This window comes from Pristiophorus japonicus, chromosome 5 (genome assembly GCF_044704955.1).
Source record: "Pristiophorus japonicus isolate sPriJap1 chromosome 5, sPriJap1.hap1, whole genome shotgun sequence".
NCBI classification, from domain to species: domain Eukaryota; kingdom Metazoa; phylum Chordata; class Chondrichthyes; family Pristiophoridae; genus Pristiophorus; species Pristiophorus japonicus.
This window is the reverse complement of record NC_091981.1, coordinates 53,228,256-53,251,048: the sequence shown is the minus strand read 5'-3', so window position 1 is coordinate 53,251,048 and position 22,793 is coordinate 53,228,256. Positions and strand designations below refer to the sequence as shown.

The 22,793-nt window shown below is 44.9% G+C and overlaps 1 protein-coding gene across 4 annotated transcripts in view; it reads right to left on the bottom strand.

The window, feature by feature from the left end:
- LOC139264342 (lysophospholipid acyltransferase 1-like) overlaps positions 1-22,793 on the bottom strand; it is a 192,602-nt gene that overhangs the window by 46,065 nt on the left and 123,744 nt on the right. For all 4 annotated transcript variants that reach the window (XM_070880628.1, XM_070880629.1, XM_070880631.1 and 1 more), the window contains 2 exons: positions 19,540-19,643; positions 262-326 (listed from right to left, as the gene is read on the bottom strand). In XM_070880628.1, coding sequence (XP_070736729.1) covers positions 262-326; positions 19,540-19,643 — 169 coding nt within the window. The remainder of the gene's footprint in view (positions 1-261; positions 327-19,539; positions 19,644-22,793) is intronic.

Sequence of the window (22,793 nt, the reverse complement as noted above, 5' to 3'; positions counted from 1 at the left end):
TGAAGTCCGTCCTTGCAGCTGACTCCCGCAATCGCTGGCATGACCCCGCGATCCACTGCCGCCCCCCACCACACCCCCCGCCCCGATGATCTCTCTGCTGCACTCCCAACCCCAATATTCCCTTGCTCAGTACCTGTACCGTCCAAATTAACGGAACCATCTCTTGTCCGGAAAAATCCCTTATCCGGAACAGGCCAGGTCTCGAGGGTTAAGGGAGGTTTAACCTGTAAAAGGCTTACTCGTGACAGCAATTTTGCTTACCTCTTTAACCAAGCTGCAGTTTGAATGTTCCAATTGTCCAAACACATTTTTAAACTTGTTGCAGTCTGGTAATGGAAAAGTATAAAAAGCAATCAGTAAACTCAATGCAGGAAGTTTCTTTCAGTATGAGAGAGAAAAGCAAGATTACCTACAAGATCTTCAGATAAAGGATATTTCCCACTTTCTACATAATATGGGAAGTACACATTTTAGCACTGTTTTTTTTTTAATTGTAAGTTTTGAGAACATTATCCCATTTGTAGCTAATAAACAGGCAGCAAAATAGTGTCAGGTTCAATCTACAATTAATTGTTGAAGATTAAATGGAAACCTCAGCACGCAACCTATACTTTTCATGCAAACAGTTCTTCTAATTAAGTTGCTGAGAAGCTAGTCAGGGCATGTACCATTATTTTTAAAACGCCCCTTCTGTTGAGATAAGAATAAAGTAAGTAAACAAAAGTCTGCACCTTGACGTAAACTTCAGAAGCAAAAGAATAATCTGGAGTTGCCAAGGTAACGGGAAACATCCAATCCCTGTAGTTGCGAACATGCAGCCACATTGCCCATTAAGGATTACATTTCCCTTTCTTCTCTCCTCCCCCCTTGCATTTTCAGCAACCAGGATTTAACCAATTTCTGCATTTTTTAATTCTAAAGTTCTCCTGCATTAAACTAAACCCATTTTCCTAGTTCCCCGTTTGCTGCACTTCCCGTTTGTATTTGAACAAATAGGACCACTGCCATTTTTTGGGCGATAATCGCGGCTTTTCTTTTTTAGCAACGGAATACCGCAATCGCTGGACACCGCAAAATTTGGCAAACGGTGACCAGCGATAGCAGCAGTTGTAAATCCGGCCTTGCACGGCTGTATGTGCGCACCGGAGCTGAATTCACCGATCTGAAAAAAAAAGACCTTCTGCGCATACGCAATTTATTTTATTGACGATTTTCTTCTTCCGATTCCCCCCCCGCCCTGCGATTCTGGTCAAGTGTCAGGGTGCGCCCATGCATGCGCAGTACCCCCAGGTCTCAATATGCCATTTTTCATAGAGAAGAGAAGATGCAGGCTGATTATAGTAGGCAGAGGGCCAGGAAATTAGGTTCCGATGCCAATGAAGCACTGATCACAGCAATTGAAAGTAGATGGGAGGAGTTTAATTGGAGGAGTCAAACTAAACCCCCCTCCCAGCCGTTATAAGGAGATTTTGGACCTGTGTTGCTGAAGAGGCGCGTACAGGATGCAGTCACCACCTCTTTTAGCTGCGGCCACAAGTTCCTCGGAGGAAGCCACATTCACAAGCTGCAACCAATCCGAGGCAGCGGGTCCAAGTCGTGTGCAGCAACGCAGCTCTCCAGAGTTGAACCCCGTCTGCCGTCTCTTCGGAGGTTGAGTTGGCAAAGCCAGTCTGCTGAAAGACAGGTAGACGCACACCTGGATATAGTGGGACTGCCAAAGGAGAGCATCGAACTCGATCGAGAGCTCCTCCAAGCCCTGGGTGGCATTTCCGGCAACATTGCGGCACAATCTGCGGACATGAGGGACGACATGTTGCAGGTTGCAGCTGCGATGCGGGAGAACACCGATGCGGCAATTGATCATCTCGACTTTTGGCACTGCAGTCTCTAGTGTCATACCACCCAGACCGACAGCACCAGTGAGTGGTGAGGCCGAGCAAGAGACTTCCGATTCAAAAGCCGGGCCTTCCATACCCCGAGCTTCTCAAGGGAGTCCAATGGCATTCCATTATCTCTCCCCCAACAACAGCAGCGCTCTGCGTGCCTTGTTGCACACAGTCTTGGTCCCAACACGGGTAGGGGTCGGGCCAAGAAGCGAGGCGGGGGGGGGGGGGGGGGGGGGAAAGGTGGCCGCAGTTCAAAGACATTCGCTGTAGGGGTTGTTGTTTTGATGCTGTCTTCCGGTTTTGGTTATTTTATAAAAGTTTAACAAATTGTGTTCAAGTGAAAAATGTATTTAAGTTTCAAAATTAAAGTTTAAAGAATGTACAAATGTTTCATAAATTTACAAATGTTTTATAAATTCTTTTGTTCACCTTAACCATTCTTGTGCAGTGTCTCATTTGCAGAATAAGACAGGGAATATTCAACATGGTGGAATAGAGTGGGCAGGCAATGGTGAAATGTGCCTTTCACTGTTCAACAAAGCGTTGATTTATGAGCTGCTGACGTAAGACTTTTGCAGTGATGAAAGCTCCGGGAGGCCTCCCCTATGCTGGTGGTGGTAAGGGTTCATCGCCAGCCTCCTCGTCCTCCTCCACCTCCTCCCCTTCTCTCCTGTGGTGGTCCTGCAGTCCCCATTGGCAAATCCTGTCTCCTCATAATGGTTAAGTAGCATGCAGCACACCACAATGAACTCAGCGACCCGCTGAGGGAATTATTTCAGGCTCCCTCCAGAGTGGTCCAGGGATCGGAAGCGCCGCTTAAGCACACCAATTGTCTTTTCGCCGAAGTTGCATATGGCTATATGCCGGCGAGGCCGTAACCTTTGTCTCCCAAAATCCAGCTCTGGCCTTGTGGCTGGTGCTCAAACACGTATGAGATACTGCTCTCATGTATGATGAAAGCATCATGGATGCTTCCTGGATATTGGGCATTGACTGCCATGATGCGCTCAGTATGATCGCAGACGATCTGTATGTTCAGGGAGTGGAATCCCTTTCGGTTCCGGTAAACCTCTGGCTCCTCTAAAAATGCTCGCAGGGCAATGTGCGTAGAGTTAATGGCAGCCTGAACCTTGGGAAAGCCAGCAATTCGTGCAAAACCCACAGCTCTCTCATTCTGTGCCTCCTTGGTCATTGGGAACTTTATAAAGTCCATCCTACATGCGTACTGTGCAGTAGTCACCTGGCAAATGCAGCTATGTGTAGTGAACTGCGAGATGTAGCATTATGTCCCCTGCTGATGCCTGAAAGGAGCCAGAGGCATCGAAGGCAAGTGCCGCAGTCACCTTCACCTTGACGGGCAGTACAGTACTGATGCTGATGCTAAGCTGTAGGTCTGCCTTTGTGAGCTGGCATATCTTTGTGACCACCTCTTTTCGGAAGCGCAGCCTTAGAACACACTGTGCCTCGGACAGGTGCAGGTATGAGCGCTGTTGCCTGTAAACTCGTGGGGGTTAAGACCTCCTCCCCATACATCTGCGAGCTCTGTGATTACGCTCAAAATGCTCTTGAATAAGCCTTCTTCCCAGCACGATGCTGCATAGAAATAGCAGCCAGCAATAACTGCAGAGATATTATAGCCCCCGTTCTTTTAAATGTCCTCAAATAGCCTTAAAAACAAACTATAAACTCACAAAAATCTCAATGTGTAAAACGCAGCCTTCCCTCCAAATCCTTTTATGCACTGAACTTCTCTTTTTCAAGATGGCATCGTTAGCACCGTGTGCGTCGTGGGTCCGATCTGGTAAGACTTGATATTTTTCGGGCGTGTTTTGGGGCGAATTTTCCACCTGCGGCAATAGCGGAGCGTTGCACGCCGATTGACCTCATAAAAACGGAAATAAAAAATGGGCGGGCAATAATTTTTACCACTGGCATAAAACCACTGCCGGATTTTCCGCCCAGGCGCTAAATTTTGTGCACCGTGTTTACCTCCAAAATAAAAAAATCACCTTTTCCGCCACACCATGGCGGTAAAACGGCCACAAATCTGCCAAATTTCTAGACCTAAGACTACTATTTCTTTTTGAACAGAAACATCACCTCCCTCTATTTAATTTATTTTCCATGCTGCAGTTTTCCATTTACCCAATCAATACAAACATAGAAACATAGAAAATAGGTGCAGGAGTAGGCCATTCGGCCCTTTGAGCCTGCACCACCATTCAATATGATCATGGCTGATCATGCAACCTCAGTAGCCCATTCCTGCTTTCTCTCCATACCCATTGATCCCTTTAGCCGTAAGGGCCACATCCAACTCCCTTCTGAATATATCTAACGAACTGGCCTCAACAACTTTCTGTGGTAGAGAATTCCACAGGTTCACAATTCTCTGAGTGAAGAAGTTTCTCCTCATCTCGGTCCTAAATGGCTGAGTGCTTATCATTAGACTGTGATCCCTGGTTCTGGACTTCCCCAACATCGGGAACATTCTTCCTGCATCTAACCTGTCCAATCCCATCAGAATTTTATATGTTTCTATGAGGTCCCCTCTCATTCTTCTAAATTCCAGTGAATATAAGCCTAGTCGATCCAGTCTTTCTTCATGTCAGTCCCGCCATCCCGGGAATCAGTCTGGTGAACCTTTGCTGCACTCCCTCAATCGCAAGAATGTCCTTCCTCAGATTAGCAGACCAAAACTGTGCACAATATTCAAGGTGTGGCCTCACCAAAGCCCTGTACAACTGCAGTAAGACCTCCCTGCTCCTATACTCAAATCCTCTCGCTATGAAGGCCAACATGCCATTTGCCTTCTTCACCGCCTGCTGTACCTGCATGCCAACTTTCAATGACTGATGTACTATGACACCCAGGTCTCGTTGCACCTCCCCTTTTCCTAATCTGTCACCATTCAGATAATATTCTGCCTTCCTGTTTTTGCCACCAAAGTGGATAACCTCATATTTATCTACATTATACTGCATTGCCATGCATTTGCCCACTCACCTAACATGTCCAAGTCACTCTGCAGCCTCTTAGCATCCTCCTCACAGCTCACACTGCCACCCAGCTTAGTGTCATCTGCAAACTTGGAGATATTACATTCAATTCCTTTGTCTAAATCATTAAATGTATATTGTAAATAGCTGAGGTCCCAGCACTGAACCTTGCGGCACCCCACTAGTCACTGCCTGCCATTCTGAAAAGGACCCGTTTATTCCTACTCTTTGCTTCCTGTCTGCCAACCAGTTCTCTATCCACGTCAATACATTACAAGATTTGTCAAGCATGATTTCACTTTCATAAATCCATGCTGACTTGGACCGATCCTGTCACTGCTTTCCAAATGCGCTGCTATCACATCTTTAATAATTGATTCCAACATTTTCCCCACTACAGGTGATTTCTCTCTCCCTCCTTTTTTAAAAAGTGGGGTTACATTAGCTACCCTCCAATCCATAGGAACTGATCCAGAGTCAATAGAATGTTGTAAAATTACCATCAATGCATCTACTATTTCTAGGGCCACATTCTTAAGTACTCTGGGATGCAGACTAGCAGGCCCTGGGGATTTATCAGCCTTCAATCTCATCAACTTCGCGAACACAATTTCCTGACTAATAAGGATTTCCTTCAGCTTCTCCTTCTCGCTAGACCCGGCAGTTGGTGAGAGGGGAGCGGCCTATAAAAGGCCCAGCGGGAGATCGAGAGCCAGCGGCAGTTGGAGAGAGGGAAGCGGCCTATAAAAGGCCCAGCGGGAGATCGAGAGCCAGTGGTAGTTGGTGAGAGGGGAGTGGCCTATAAAAGGCCCAGCAGGAGATCGAGAGCCAGTGGCAGTTGCTGAGAGGGGAGTGGCCTATAAAAGGCCCAGCAGGAGATCGAGAGCCAGTGGCAGTTGGTGAGAGGGGAGTGGCCTATAAAAGGCCCAGCAGGAGATCGAGAGCCAGTGGCAGTTGGTGAGAGGGGAGTGGCCTATAAAAGGCCCAGCAGGAGATCGAGAGCCAGTGGCAGTTGCTGAGAGGGGAGTGGCCTATAAAAGGCCCAGCAGGAGATCGAGAGCCAGTGGCAGTTGGTGAGAGGGGAGTGGCCTATAAAAGGCCCAGCGGGAGATCGAGAGCCAGTGGCAGTTGGTGAGAGGGGAGCGGCCTATAAAAGGCCCAGCGGGAGATCGAGAGCCAGTGGCAGTTGGTGAGAGGGGAGCGGCCTATAAAAGGCCCAGCGGGAGATCGAGAGCCAGTGGCAGTTGGTGAGAGGGGAGTGGCCTATAAAAGGCCCAGCGGGAGATCGAGAGCCAGCGGCAGTTGGTGAGAGGGGAGCGGCCTATAAAAGGCCCAGCGGGAGATCGAGAGCCAGTGGCAGTTGGTGAGAGGGGAGTGGCCTATAAAAGGCCCAGCGGGAGATCGAGAGCCAGTGGCAGTTGGTGAGAGGGGAGCGGCCTATAAAAGGCCCAGCGGGAGATCGAGAGCCAGTGGCAGTTGGTGAGAGGGGAGCGGCCTATAAAAGGCCCAGCGGGAGATCGAGAGCCAGTGGCAGTTGGTGAGAGGGGAGTGGCCTATAAAAGGCCCAGCGGGAGATCGAGAGCCAGCGGCAGTTGGTGAGAGGGGAGCGGCCTATAAAAGGCGTACTTGTGCAGCTACAGCGGGAGAGAAAGCAAAATAGAAGTAGAAAGGAATCAAAAGGTGACGTCACAGCCAATGGGGTAAGTGATTGGCTGGTGATTGGTGACTAGCTTTTCTTTTTGTTTTTTATATCAGTAAGTGAACGGTAACATTGTTATTACCAATTTAAGGGTATCTAAGGGTTAAGGCATGGCAGGAGAGCTCGGTCACGTGATATGCTCCTCCTGTACCATGTGGGAACTCAGGAACACTTCCGGTGTCCCTGACGACTACGTGTGTGAGAAGTGTGTCTGCCTCGAGCTCCTGACGGTCCGCGTTGCAGAATTGGAGCGGAGGGTGGATTCACTCTGGAGCATCCACGATGCTGAGAATGACGTGAGTATCACGTGTAGTGAGTTGGTCTAACCACAGGAGAAGAGTCCACAGCCAGATAGGGAATGGAAGACCAGCAGGAAGAGCAGTGCAAGGAAGGTAGTGCAGGGGTCCCCTGTGGTCATCCCCCTGCAAAACAGATACACCGCTTTGAGTACTGTTGGGGGGGATGACTCATCAGGGGAGGGCAGCAGCAGCCAAGTTCATGGCATCGTGGCTGGCTCTGCTGCACAGGAGGGCAGGAAAAAGAGTGGGAGCGCGATAGTGATAGGGGATTCAATGGTGAGGGGAATAGATAGGCGTTTCTGCGGACGCAACCGAGACTCCAGGATGGTATGTTGCCTCCCTGGTGCAAGGGTCAAGGATGTCTCGGAGCGGGTGCAGGACATTCTGAAATGGGAGGGAGAACAGCCAGTTGTCGTGGTGCACATTGGTAGCAACGACATAGGTAAAAAAAAGGGATGAGGTCCTACGAAACGAATTTAAGGAGCTAGGAGCTAAATTAAAAAGCAGGACCTCAAAAGTAGTAATCTCGGGATTGCTACCAGTGCCACGTGCTAGTCAGAGTAGGAATCGCAGGATAGCGCAGATGAATACGTGGCTTGAGCAGTGGTGCAGCAGGGAGGGATTCAAATTCCTGGGGCATTGGAACCGGTTCTGGGGGAGGTGGGACCAGTACAAACCGGACGGTCTGCACCTGGGCAGGACCGGAACCAATGTCCTAGGGGGAGTGTTTGCTAGTGCTGTTGGGGAGGAGTTAAACTAATATGGCAAGGGGATGGGAACCAATGCAGGGAGAGAGAAGGAGACAAAAAGGAGGCAAAAGCAAAAGACAGAAAGGAGATGAGGAAAAGTGGAGGGCAGAGAAACCCAAGGCAAAGAACAAAAAGGGCCACTGTACAGCAAAATTCTAAAAGGACAAAGGGTGTTAAAAAAACAAGCCTGAAAGCTTTGTGTCTTAATGCAAGGAGTATCCGCAATAAAGTGGATGAATTAACTGTGCAAATAGATGTTAACAAATATGATGTGATTGGGATTACGGAGACGTGGCTCCAGGATGATCAGGGCTGGGAACTCAACATCCAGGGGTATTCAACATTCAGGAAGGATAGAATAAAAGGAAAAGGAGGTGGGGTAGCATTGCTGGTTAAAGAGGAGATTAATGCAATAGTTAGGAAAGACATTAGCTTGGATGATGTGGAATCTATATGGGTAGAGCTGCAGAACACCAAAGGGCAAAAAACATTAGTGGGAGTTGTGTACAGACCTCCAAACAGTAGTAGTGATGTTGGGGAGGGCACCAAACAGGAAATTAGGGGTGCATGCAATAAAGGTGCAGCAGTTATAATGGGCGACTTTAATATGCACATAGATTGGGCTAGCCAAACTGGAAGCAATACGGTGGAGGAGGATTTCCTGGAGTGCATAAGGGATGGTTTTCTAGACCAATATGTCGAGGAACCAACTAGGGGGGAGGCCATCTTAGACTGGGTGTTGTGTAATGAGAGAGGACTAATTAGCAATCTCGTTGTGCGAGGCCCCTTGGGGAAGAGTGACCATAATATGGTGGAATTCTGCATTAGGATGGAGAATGATACAGTTAATTCAGAGACCATGGTCCAAAACTTAAAGAAGGGTAACTTTGAAGGTATGAGGCGTGAATTGGCTAGGATAGATTGGCGAATGATACTTAAGGGGTTGACTGTGGATGGGCAATGGCAGACATTTAGAGACAGCATGGATGAATTACAACAATTGTACATTCCTGTCTGGCGTAAAAATAAAAAAGGGAAGATGGCTCAACCGTGGCTATCTAGGGAAATCAGGGATAGTATTAAAGCCAAGGAAGTGGCATACAAATTGGCCAGAAATAGCAGCGATCCTGGGGACTGGGAGAAATTTAGAACTCAGCAGAGGAGGACAAAGGGTTTGATTAGGGCAGGGAAAATGAAGTACGAGAAGAAGCTTGCAGGGAACATTAAGGCGGATTGCTAAAGTTTCTATAGGTATGTAAAGAGAAAAAGGTTAGTAAAGACAAACGTAGGTCCCCTGCAGTCAGAATCAGGGGAAGTCATAACGGGGAACAAAGAAATGGCAGACCAATTGAACAAGTACTTTGGTTCAGTATTCACTAAGGAGGACACAAACAACCTTCCGGATATAAGAAAGGTCAGAGGGTCTAGTATGGAGGAGGAACTGAGGAAAATCTTTATTAGTCGGGAAATTGTGTTGGGGAAATTGATGGGATTGAAGGCCGATAAATCCCCAGGGCCTGTGGACTGCATCCCAGAGTACTTAAGGAGGTGGCCTTGGAAATAGCGAAGGCATTGACAGTCATTTTCCAACATTCCATTGACTCTGGATCAGTTCCTATGGAGTGGAGGGTAGCCAATATAACCCCACTTTTTTAAAAAAGAAGAGAGAGAGAAAACGGAATTATAGACCGGTCAGCCTGACCTCAGTAGTGGGTAAAATGATGGAATCAATTATTAAGGATGTCATAGCAGCGCATTTGGAAAATGGTGACATGATAGGTCCAAGTCAGCATGGATTTGTGAAGGAGAAATCATGTTTGACAAATCTTCTGGAATTTTTTGAGGATGTTTCCAGTAAAGTGGACAAAGGAGAACCAGTTGATGTGGTATATTTGGACTTTCAGAAGGCTTTCGACAAGGTCCCACACAAGAGATTAATGTGCAAAGTTAAAGCACATGGGATTGGGGGTAGTGTGCTGACGTGGATTGAGAACTGGTTGTCAGACAGGAAGCAAAGAGTAGGAGTAAATGGGTACTTTTCAGAATGGCAGGCAGTGACTAGTGGGGTACCGCAAGGTTCTGTGCTGGGGCCCCAGCTGTTTACACTGTACATTAATGATTTAGACGAGGGGATTAAATGTAGTATCTCCAAATTTGCGGATGACACTAAGTTGGGTGGCAGTGTGAGCTGCGAGGAGAATGCTATGAGGCTGCAGAGTGACTTGGATAGGTTAGGTGAGTGGGCAAATGCATGGCAGATGAAGTATAACGTGGATAAATGTGAGGTTATCCACTTTGGTGGTAAAAACAGAGAGACAGACTATTATCTGAATGATGACAGATTAGGAAAAGGGAAGGTGCAACGAGACCTGGGTGTCATGGTACATCAGTCATTGAAAGTTGGCATGCAGGTTCAGCAGGCGGTTAAGAAAGCAAATGGCATGTTGGCCTTCATAGCGGGGGGATTTGAGTACAGGGGCAGGGAGGTGTTGCTACAGTTGTACAGGGCATTGGTGAGGCCACACCTGGAGTATTGTGTACAGTTTTGGTCTCCTAACCTGAGGAAGGACATTCTTGCTATTGAGGGAGTGCAGCGAAGATTCACCAGACTGATTCCCGGGATGGTGGGACTGACCTATCAAGAAAGACTGGATCAACTTGTCTTGTATTCACTGGAGTTCAGAAGAATGAGAGGGGACCTCATAGAAACGTTTAAAATTCTGACGGGTTTAGACAAGTTAGATGCAGTAAGAATGTTCCCGATGTTGGGGAAGTCCAGAACCAGGGGTCACGGTCTAAGGATAAGGGGTAAGCCATTTAGGACCGAGATGAGGAGAAACTTCTTCACCCAGAGAGTGGTGAACCTGTGGAATTCTCTACCACAGAAAGTAGTTGAGGCCAATTCACTAAATATATTCAAAAGGGAGTTAGATGAAGTCCTTACTACTCGGGGGATCAAGGGGTATGGCGAGAAAGCAGGAAGGGGGTACTGAAGTTTCATGTTCAGCCATGAACTCATTGAATGGCGGTGCAGGCTAGAAGGGCTGAATGGCCTGCTCCTGCACCTATTTTCTATGTTTCTATACCCTCGGTCTCCTAGTATTTCCAGAAGGTTGTTTGTGTCTTCCTTAGTGAAGACAGAACAAAGTATTTGTTCAATTGATCTGCCATTTCTTTGTTCCCCATTATAAATTCACCTGATTCTGACTGCAAGGGACCTACATTTGTCTTCACTAATCTTTTTCTCTTCACATATCTACAGAAGCTTTTGCAGTCAGTTTTTATGTTCCCTGCAAGCTTACTCTCATACTCTATTTTCCCCCTCCTAATTAAACCCTTTGTCCTCCTCTGCTGAATTCTAAATTTCTCCCAGTCCTCAGGTTTGCTGCTTTTTCCGGCCAATTTATATGCCTCTTCCTTGGATTTAACACTATCCCTAATTTCCCTTGTTAGCCACGGTTGAGCCACCTTACCCATTTTATTTTTACGCCAGACAGGGATGTACAATTGTTGAAGTTCATCCATGTAATCATTAAATGTCTGCCATTGCCTATCCACCGTCAACCCTTTAAGTATCATTCGCCAGTCTATCCTAGCCAATTTACGTCTCATACCATCGAAGTTACCTTTCTTTAAGTTCAGGACCCTAGTCTCTGAATTAACTGTGTCACTCTCCATCTTAATGAAGAATTCTACCATATTATGGTAGAATTCTTCATTAAGGCGCCTCACACAACAAGATTGCGAATTAATCCTCTCTCATTACGCAACACCCAATCTAAGATGGCCAGCTCTCTAGTTGGATCCTTGACCTATTGGTCTCGAAAACCATCCCTTATACACTCCAGGAGATCCTCCTCTGCAGTATTGCTACCAATTTGGTTAGCCCAATCTATATGTAGATTAATGTCACCCATGATAACTGGTGTACCTTTATTGCACGCATCCCTAATTTCCTGTTTGATGTTATCCCCAACCTCACTACTACTGTTTGGTGGTCTGTACACAACTTCCACTAGCGTTTTCTGCCCTTTGATGTTCCGCAGCTCTACCCATACAGATTCCATATCATCCAAGTTAATGTCCTTCCTTACTATTGCGTTAATCTCCTCTTTAACCAGCAACGCTACCTCACCTCCTTTTCCTTTCTGTCTATTCTTCCTGAATATTGAATACCCCTGGATGTGAAGTTCCCAGCCTTGGTCACCCTGGAGCCATGTCTCCGTAATCCCAATTGCATCATATCCGTTCACAGCTATCTGCACAGTTAATTCATACACCTTACTACGAATGCTTCTCGCATTGAGACACAGAGCCTTCAGGCTTGTTTTTTTAACACTCTTTGTCCTTTTGGAATGATGTTGTAATGTGGCCCTTTTTGATTTTTGCCTCTGATTTCTCTGCCCGCCACTTTTCCTGATCTCCTTTCTACCTTTTGCTTCTGCCCCCATTTTACTTCCCTCTGTCTCCCTGCAGATTCCGATCCCCCTGCCATATTAGTTTAAACCGCCACCCCCTCCCCGCCAACAGCACTAGCAAACAGTCCCCCGGTTCCGGTCCTGCTCAGGTGCAGACCGTCCGGTTTGTACTGGTCCCACCTCCCCCAGAACCGGTTCCAATGTCCCAGAAATTTGAATCCCTCCCTCAAGCCACGTATTCATCTTAACTATCCTGCTATTTCTACTACTTACAGACCGCTTTGGGAGAATATAAACTCTGCGTTTTTACATTTTCCTCCTCTCTGACAAAGATATAGACTGTGGTGTGTACGAAAGATCTTGGGAATAACTCGATGGCAGATACAGTATCATAAGACTTGTGGGGTGATCATGCAATTGCTGGAAATGGGCAGATAAACACAGGCTATGACCAGCGATTCACGAGGTACGCGACCTGCGAGAGCTATTGCCCATTGGCAGCACCATAACATGGAATCACTCCTTCGATTTGACGCAGTAAAAACTAATAAAAAGCTTTGGGATATTTTTACCTTATATAGAGCATCACTGAGTCATATGCTGGCAATGGCCAATGGACCATGACAGCTTGCTTCCTCACAGGTCAATTAAGGCTAAGTACAATTAGCCACAATGCAGAACTCTCAACTGACATGACCCAACTTGAAAGACATCTAATGAGCAGAGAAATGCCTGAATAAAATCCTACAAACTCAACTAGAGACCATTTGGTTTCCATGACAACTCATTAAGAAGCCTTGACCACTGAACTACAGCACTGGAGACAGTTTTTTTGTTGTTAAAGTGTTAATTTATTTGTATTTATTGTTATTCTTTGGTCTTTTAAAGGGATCATTTCTGAACACGGTGCACACTTCGGAATTCTATGATGGGCACATTGTCTCATCTCCCTTTGCTAGGCCAGAATTGCTCAGTTGGCACATCACAGCTCGAGAACCTGGGAGAGCAAAGTAGTAAGGCTATAATGTCGGAATACAACAAATCCTCCACGCGGCTCAATGTAGATCAGGAAGGTGGGCAGAGATAAGAATGTTAGCAGTTTGTCGAAGGGACAATATCAGGGAAGGCTCTCATTCGTAATAGTGACCCGCTACTGTGTGGTCTTCAGGCGATTACAGGATCAAGCTCACCTTTAATGATCCTCATAGTCAAACAGACCACAGACACTCACTATCCAAGCTCACACATTAAAATGGGTCACTAGGGCAAGGTGAAGATGCAGGTATAACTATATCCAATGTGAGACTCCACCTTCAGGGCAGAGAATTAGAGAAAAATAAACTTTTAAAAAAATACAAAAGGACATATTATCTATGATGATGTTGAACAGAAATACTTTGAATGACACATTATTTGTTTTGAAACAGATTAGATATACCCAGTGCTGTTTGAACACTGACAGCATAGTATTAAATTATCTGGTGTTCATGACCAGAAAGCATTATTGTGATTTTACAACAACAACTCATTTATATAGCACCTTTACCGCAGTAAAACGTCCCAAGGCGCTTCACAGGAGTGTTATAAGTCAAAAAAAAAAAATTTGACACTGAGCCACACAAGAAGAAATTACAGCAGGTGACCAAAAGCTTGGTCAAAGAGGTAGGTTTTAAGGAACGTCTTAAAAGGAGGAAAGAGAGGTGAAAAGGTTTCAGGAAGGAGTTCCAGAGCTTAGGGCCCAGGCAGCTGAAGGTACGGCCACCAATGGTTGAGCAGTTACAATCAGGGATGCTCAAGAGAGTAGATTTTGAGGAGCGCAGACATCTCAGGGGGGTTGTGAGGCTGAAGGAGATTACAGAGAGAGGGAGGGGCGAGGCCATGGAGGGATTTGTAAACAAGGATAAGAATTTTGAAATCGAGGCGTTGCTTAACCGGAGCCAATGTAGGTCAGCGAGCACAGGGATGATGGGTGAGTGGGACTTGGTGCGAGTTTGGACACGGGCTGCTGATTATTTCAATGACCTCAAGCTTACTTAGGGTAGAATATGGGAGACCAGCCAGGAGTGCATTGGAGTAGTCAAGTCGAGAGGTAACAAAGGCATGGATGAGGGTTTCAGCAGCAGATATGCTGAGGGAAGGGCGGAGACTGGCAATGTTACGTAGGTGAAAATAGGAGGTTTTAGTTATATATGGCTGGAAGCTCATTTCAGGATCAAATATGACACCTAGGTTGCGAATAGTCTGGTCCAGCCTCAGACAGATGCTAGGAGCCAGTGGCTAGGGAATGCAGATTGTTACAGGGACCAAAGACAATGGATAAGACTTTTGTCATATATCCGCCCATTTAACCGCTGAGATTGCGTTTACTGCCCATATTTGATTATAAATGGAAACTAACGCCCAATTATCGCCGGCGTAACTTTTGGCATACAATTATTGCCGGGAATTAGCTGAACCGCCCGCCCATTTTTTAAAATAAGATCTGACGTCATCACTCGTGCCCAGAAGACTGCTTATAATGGAAACTAATGCCCAAATACCACCCAGATTATCGCGAGCGCTACTTTCAGCATCTCGCCCACACACTGCCCAAATGATCGCTCGCCCAAAAAGATGCTCAAGAAAAGCTGCACTCACCTGGCCTTAACCCAGCGGTATGGGCGCCATTTTGTAATTCAGAGGACTTTTAATAAAAGGCTATTTCAAGTTCATGGGAGCATTGAAGTAATTCGTGAGTGCTTTTAAGGTCATTTTAAAATCTCTTGACAACCATCTAATCACATTGTGGTGAATTTTGAGTTTCTATTGCATTTGTAGAGGACAATTTAATAATTTTGAAGATTATAATAGAGCATTTATAGTCATGGGGCCTGTAATTTCTCAGCCAGTATTGATAACTACTCACATGCTGCAGAATAGAGATGGGAGAAGGTTTATTGAAGAGCATTATGTGCCCAATCAAAGAGATGGCAGACTGCTGAGGAGGGCGAGACCTTACACCCAACACATTTACAGGGATAAACGATCATACCTGGATTTGTCCAATAACACGTGCCTTAGGAGGCTGCGCTTCCGAAAGGAGGTCATTAGTGAGATATGCCAGCTAATTAAGGGAGATCTACCAGCACCGTCAGGACCGCACTCCCGTTGAGGTCAAGGCTTCCTTCTATGCATTGGGCTCCTTTCAGGCCTCAGCTGGCGACATTTGCGGTATCTCTCAGCACGTCACACATTGCTGCATTCGACAGGTGACTGAAGCCTCGCAAGATGGACTTTATAAACTATCCTATGACCAGGGAGGCACAGAGTGAGAGGGCTTTGGGTTTTTCGAGAATAGCAAACTTCCCCAAGGTGCAGGCAGCAATAGACTACGCACAATGCCCTGCAAGCACCTTTTCAGGATGCAGAGGTGCTTCAGAACCGAAAGGGATTCCACTCCCTGAATGTACAACTCGTTTTCGACCACACGCAAATAATCATGGCAGTAAATGCAAAATTTCCAGGGAGCATCCATGATGTGCACATCTTGTGTGAGAGCACTGTCTCTGATCTGTTTAACAGTCACCCACAAGGTCACAGTTGGATGCTGGGGGATAAAGGATATGGCCTTGCCAGCTGGCTCATGACCCTCCTGCGTAAGTCCCAGATACAAGCCGAGAAGCGCTGCAACGAAAGCCATATAGCCACACGCAATATCGTCGAAAAGACAACTGGAGTGCTTAAGCAGCGCTTCAGATGCCTGGACCACTCAGGAGGCGACTTACAATACCACCCTGAGCAGGTCACTGAGTTCATTGTGGTGTGCTACATGTTGAATAACTTGGCTATCAGGAGGGGACAAGAATTGCCAGATGGGACTGCCGGTCCACCTCAGGAGAGAGGGGAGGCAGAAGAGGAGTGCGAGGATAAGGACAAGGACCTCAGGGAGGACAATCAGGCTGGCGTTGAAGCCATGCCCTCACCTCACCCTAGACCGCAGGGAAAGCCACGTGGTAGTTACGCAGCTGCAAGACCGTTGCATAAGCAGCTCATAAATGAACGCTTTGCGTGAAGTTACATTGGTGACAGTTACAGTTGCGTTACGTTACGTTACGTTACATTACATTCTTGCCTGGCCTGGTCATTGTTGCAAACCTTGTATTGATGTTTAACCTTTCTGTTATTGGAAGACACTACACAACAATGTTAAGTTAAATAAAAATATTTGATGATGACAAAATGTAAAAATTTTTTTTAACAAACATACATGAATATAAACACCCATTTCCCCCCACCCCCCACCAATTTTTTTTAATAACAGTAATATATAACAACAATTTTTCAATAACAATTATAAATATAACACCCACCCACTCAACAGTCAACAAATTTATAATAACAATAATAACCAAACCCCAACAGTGAACAATACAAATACAAAAAAAGTATAATGTCCCCACTCCTCCCCTACCTGCGGCTACACTTCCCTTTGCCTCTACCCGCCCTGGTCTGAACCACCACCCCACCCCCTTTCCCACTTACACCCCCCCTTCTACCTGCATTAACACCAAGCCGCCTTGGAGCAGAGCACCTTGAGCACTGCTGCTGTGTGGGGGCTGACAGTGGCAGGGTCATTGTTGAAACTGGAGAATCTGGAGAAGACGTTTCCAAAGAAACGTCTTCCGAGTCAGAAGCAACTGCTTCCTCCTGACTCGCATTGGTCGACAAGAGCGGTACGGCACCTTGGGGTGCAGTGCCGTATCCCGAGACCACTGCCTGCCTTCTGACATCCATGGAATCGACCATTCTCCGCATTGCCGCAACCATCTGCGCGCAGTCAGAGCGGCAACTTGACCAGTCAATCCGCCCATTGCCTGGAGGAGCTCTCGACCAATGTCGGCGCTCGTCCTTGATAGTTCAACCATATAAAGGTTAACATCTGCCTGTCTATGAGCAATCCGACCTTGCCGAACCAACCTCCGCGGGTGCCCTGCAGCAAGGGGCTTGGCCCCACTGCTTCCTCAGTGGAGGAGGACCTGGCCGCTGGAACATTCGAACAGCCTGCTTGAGGCTCATCATCCATTTCCTCGCTGGTGTCCTCAAGACCTGCACGAGTGGAGAATCTCTTGCCTCAACACCTCCCGATTGCTCCTGGGGAGCCTGGAGAGGCTGGGGACCTAGAAAACAAAAATGAGGTTAGTAGAAGAGAAGGGGAGGCCAGGGTGACATGAGAATGCTTACGCAACGCAGGCATATGTACGAGGAGCAACACTACTCCTATAAATATCACTGACAGACGTCACATATAATTATCATGATTGTAATGCAATGCAGATTCGGTACTATGATATTTCATGATCCCATCATTAATTACATAACATTACATCAATTATATATTATACTGAAATGGCATTAAATTACTTTAAATCACCAATGGGTTACACATTACTCACGTGGTGCAAGAACGGGTTCAGCACCACCACGGGTGGCCGAACGATTATGCACCCCCACTAGTGCCAAGGCTTGCTCCTCCAAGTCCTCCTCCAGTCCGCCTCTGCTCGGCTCAGTTTTTGTAAATCTTCCTCTGCAAAGGTGACAAGAGCATGGCACAAGCTAATTGCCTAGGTACTATTACAGATATTACTAGATACTATTACACAACACACAATTAGTCATCGCACATGCTATTTATTGTTAACGTTATATGCTAATACGCTCTGTATGCAATTGAATGCATGGTTATATCTACGGTCTGAGAATAAATTTAATAAAATCGTGGTTAGGAACTAACGCACGACACCAAGATTACCAGCTTAATTACAATCCAGCAGATCTACATTTTAATTAATGAGTCATTGCATCATTACAATTATAAATGTAATAATTTAATACTTACTCTTCCAGAACCAACCAGGTCGTTCCAGCGCTTGCGGCATTGGTTTGGCTCATGGACATCGTGGGCCCCGATGAAACTGCTTCGGTGATCTCCGCCCATATCCTCTGATATACACGTTGGGGGGGTGGGGGGGGGTTCCACGACCACCCCGGGTTAATTGGGCCCAACGAGTTTCCACCTCGTGGACCAGGGCAGCATTTGCCTCTTCTGAAAATCTTTTCGTTCTCCTTCTCCCACCCATCTCTGACACATCACTCCCTTCACCCACCTCCGCCACTTCAACATTACTTAATCCAGACTCCACGTAATCCATTTCTTTTTTTTTTTATTCATCTTCTCAGACAACACTTCTTTCTCTGTTTCTCGACTCTCTCTCAAGTGTTCTGACCCCTGGCCTCAGGAATCGCGGGAAAAGTAAATTACCTAAGGAAAAAAATCACGCATGCACAGAATGGCCGTTGCTATGGACACCGGCCTTGCACGATGGAATAAATCACTATCACCCATTTCACATCACTACGGCGGACACCCAAATTAAAAAAGCAAAACTAGCGGTTTTTAAAATGAGCGATATTCCAGCGATCCTGAAAAATACCACTCACGCCAGAAAAATCGTCCATTTTTGGGCGATATCGATGTCAATGGAAAGTCTAGCGCAATGGCTTTGGCCTTCCCAATACTTAATTGGAGAAAATTTCTGCTCGTCCAGAATTGGATGTCGGACAAGCAGTCTGACAATTTCAAGACCATGGAGGGGTGGAGAAGTGGTGGTAAGCAAATTGAGGCTGATAGGCAAAATAACAAACAGTATATTTATTTTAAAACTCTATTAATTGGTTTCCTCTAACAGTCTCATTAAATCCGATATATTGGTATACCTGTGAAAAAGTCACACGTTGTCTTAAAATCTTGAAAATCACATTGGTACCTTTGTTTCAGACTTCCCGCAGTTGCAGGTTTTTTTCAACTTTTTATCTGCGATAGAAACATGGGACTTGCTGCACATGATTTTTCAACCCTTTAAATAGATGGTCGGAAAAACAGCCCAATGCATGCCCATATTTCTGATACACACTGCCAAATGGACGGAGCTGGCCGCTGGCAGCACCAAGTCGATTATCCCCTATAATTGTCAGTCAATTATTTCTCAAGCAGTATGCTGGGGCAACCAAATAAAAAAATCAGGTGATAACACATTTACAATAAACAAGCAGTGTCCCAAGAAACTCATGATTCACTAACTTTTACTTAAGTGAAAGTAGTCAAGTCAATTTTTGAAACAGATGTTGAAGAGAAACATTATTTATGCAATAACAGATTATGGGATCAAAATGAGTCATTGCTCAATGAGCAAGGTTTTGCAATTTTAGAATCTTTGATCTTTATGTCATAAAATGTTCATCTATAGCTTTAGAGCCGTGAATTCAACAGGCTATTTACCAAAATTAAACCATGAAAGAAGAGAAACACACACAATTTAGCCATTCAAAATAAATGTTCAATCTTGTCTGTTTCGGGTAACAGAACATATTGGTGACTGTGCAGAAAATTAATCTGTATAGTTCGTCTAATTAAAATTTCAGACAATAGGATATTTAACAAGTGGAATCTCACCTCAATATTCCAGATGTTGAGGTTTGAGAGTAAGTCCCATCGCAAGTTGCCATTTGTATCAAGGCCATTGAACCCAAAGCCACCTGCGTTATTGATTGCATCAGCTAAAAGATAAAAGTGAAGCAGAATAGCAAAGTTATTGCTTAATTTAGTTTGTGAAAGAACATTTAAATGTTTCAGCAATGGTTAGTGCAACCTCTGGGTTCTTATTTTTTTTTAAATCACAAGCTAATAATAAAAAGATGCACTTCAGTAGGAAATAATCCACATGACATTAATGTGAACAATTAATCACCCACCAAAAAAGAATCAATTCCTAGACATGCATAAGCCCTTAAGAATGCTATTGAATGGTTCCCAAATGAAAAACTGGATGCGCTAACCAACATAGACTTTTGCATGTGACATGAGCTTTGAGACAATGAAATTTGTTGAGGCAGGCCTTAGGTAACTCTTTCCTTTATGATAACATAAGAAATAGGAGCAGCAGTAGGCCATTTGGCCCCTCGAGCCTGCTCCGCCATTCAATAAGATCATGGCTGATCTGATCCATGCCTCAACTCCACTTTCCAGCCCGCTCCCGATAACGCTTGACTCCCTTATCATTCAAAAATCTATCTCCACCTTAAATATATTCAATGAGCTAGCTCTCTGGAGTGGAAAATTCCAAAGATTCATGATCCTCAGAGAAGAAATTCCTCCTCACTTCCGTTTTAAATGGATGACCCCTTATTCTGAAACTATGTCCCTTCGTTCTAGTTTTCCCCCATAAGGAGAAACATCCTCTCTGCATCCAACATGTCAAGCCCCCTCAGAATCTTATATGTTTCAATAACATCACCTCTCTGTCTTCCAAACTCCAATGAGTATAGGCCCAACCTGCTCAATCTTTCTTCAAATGACAACCCCTTCAACTCAGGAATCAACCTCGTGAACCTTCTCTGAACTGCCTCCAATGCAAGTATACCTTTCCTTAAATAAGGAGAGCAAAACTGTATGCTATACTTACCAACACCCTGTATAGTTGTAGTTGGACTTCCCTACTTTTATACTCCATCCCTCTTGCAATAAAGGCCAACATTCGATTTGCCTTCCCGATTATTGCTGTAGCTGCATGCTAACTTTTGTGTTTCATGTACAAGGACCCCCAGATCCGTCTGTACCGCAGCATTTTGTCATCTTTCCCCATTTAAATAATAATTTGCTTTTTTATTTTTCCTACCAAAGTGGATAACTTCACAGTTTCCGACATTATACTCCATCTGCCAAATTTTTGCCCACTCACTTAGTCTATTCTATATCCCTTTGCAGATTCTTTGCGTCCTCCTCACAACTCGCTTTCCGACCTATCTTTGTACCATCAGCAAATTTGGCTACATTACACTCAGTTCCTCCATTCAAGTCATTAATATAAATTGTAAATAGTTGAGGCCCCAGCACTGATCCCTGTGGCACCCCACTAGTTACAATTTGCCAATCTGAAAATGACCTATTTATCCCGACTCTCTGTTTTCTGTTAGTTAGCTAATCCTCTATTCATGCTAATATATTGCCCCCAACCCTGTGAGCTCTTATCCTGTGCAGTAACCTTTTATGCGCCACCTTATCGAATGCTTTCTGGAAATCCAAATACACGACTTCTACTGGCTCCCCTTTATCAACACTGCTCGTTATATCCTTAAAGATGACCAGTAAATTTGTCAAACATGATTTCCCTTTCATAAAACCATGCTGACTCTGCTTAATGCATTATGATTTTTGAAATGTCCTGCTACTACTTCCTTCATGATGGACTCCAGCATTTTCCCAATGACAGATATTAGGCTAACTGGTCTATATTTTCCTGCTTTCTGTCTCCCTCCTTTCTTAAATAGGGGCGTTACATTTGCGGTTTTCAAGTCCGCTGGGACCTCTCCAGAATCCACTATCTCTGCAGCCACCTCTTTTAGACTCAAGGATGCAAGCCATCAGGTCCAGGGGACTTGTCCACCTTTACTTCCATCAGTTTGCCGAGTACTTTTTCTCTAGTGATAATGATTGTTTTAAGTCCTCCACCGCCCCCCAATAGCCCCTTGATCATCAATTATTGGGACGCTTTTAGTGTCTTCTGCCGTGAAGACCGATACAAAATATTTGTTCAAAGTCTCCACCACTTCCCTGTTTCCCATTATTAATTCCCCAGTCTCATCCTCGAAGGGACCAACATTTACTTTGGCTACTCGCTTCCTTTTTATATTCCTGTAGAAGTTCTTACTGTCTGTTTTTATATTTGTTGCTAGTTTATTCTTATAAGCTATCTTCTCTATCATTTTTTTTTATTCGTCCTTTGCTGGTTTCTAAAAATTTCCCAATCCTCTGGCCTTCCACTGTTCTTCGCAACATTGTATGCCTTTGTTTTCAATTTTATACCATCCTTTACTTCCTTAGTTAGTTCATCATTCTCTTAGAGTCTTACTTTCTCACTGAAATATATATTTGATGAGAGTTATGAAATATCTACTTAAATGTTTGCCACTGCTTTTCTACAATCTTACCCTTTAATATATTTTCCCAGTCCACTTTAACCAACTCTGCCTTCATACCTTTGTAATTATCTTTATTTAAGTTCAGGACACTAGTTTGAAACCTAGCTTTCTCAAACTGAATTTGAAATTCTGCCATGCTATGGTCACTCTTCCCAAGAAGATCCTTCAATACGAGATTATAGAAGATATTCATTCATTACACTCAGTGGGGACATATAGGTGCCAACAAGATTTCATTCTGGCTCCTACAACTTTTATAAACTTATTTCTTGTCTCAAGGCTTCTTCTTTCAAACCCTTGTGCCAAAAATACATCTGGGGAATTCTCTGACATTAGTCCTTCCCAAACCATTCAAACAAAATTCATGTATGTTTCAGTGAAAAATAAAAAGGGCAGACTTCACAAAATACATGTATATTTTACAGGGCATTGAAAATTATCAATACTTTCCACATCTACAATGAATGTGAAAATCATCACAATGGCACAAACTATATATTTTTGACCAAAGGGTAATGCAGTCAATGTCATATACTTGGATTTTCATAAAGGTACCATAAGCTCAAGACAATGGTTAGGACATGTGGAATCAGAAGTCAAATAGCTGAATGGATAGCAAATTGGCTAAAAAATAGAAAGCAAAGAGTAGGGGTAAAGGGTTGTTATTCAGATTGGATAATGGTAGATGGTGGTGTTCCATAGGATCAGTGCTGGGACCACTGTTAAAGA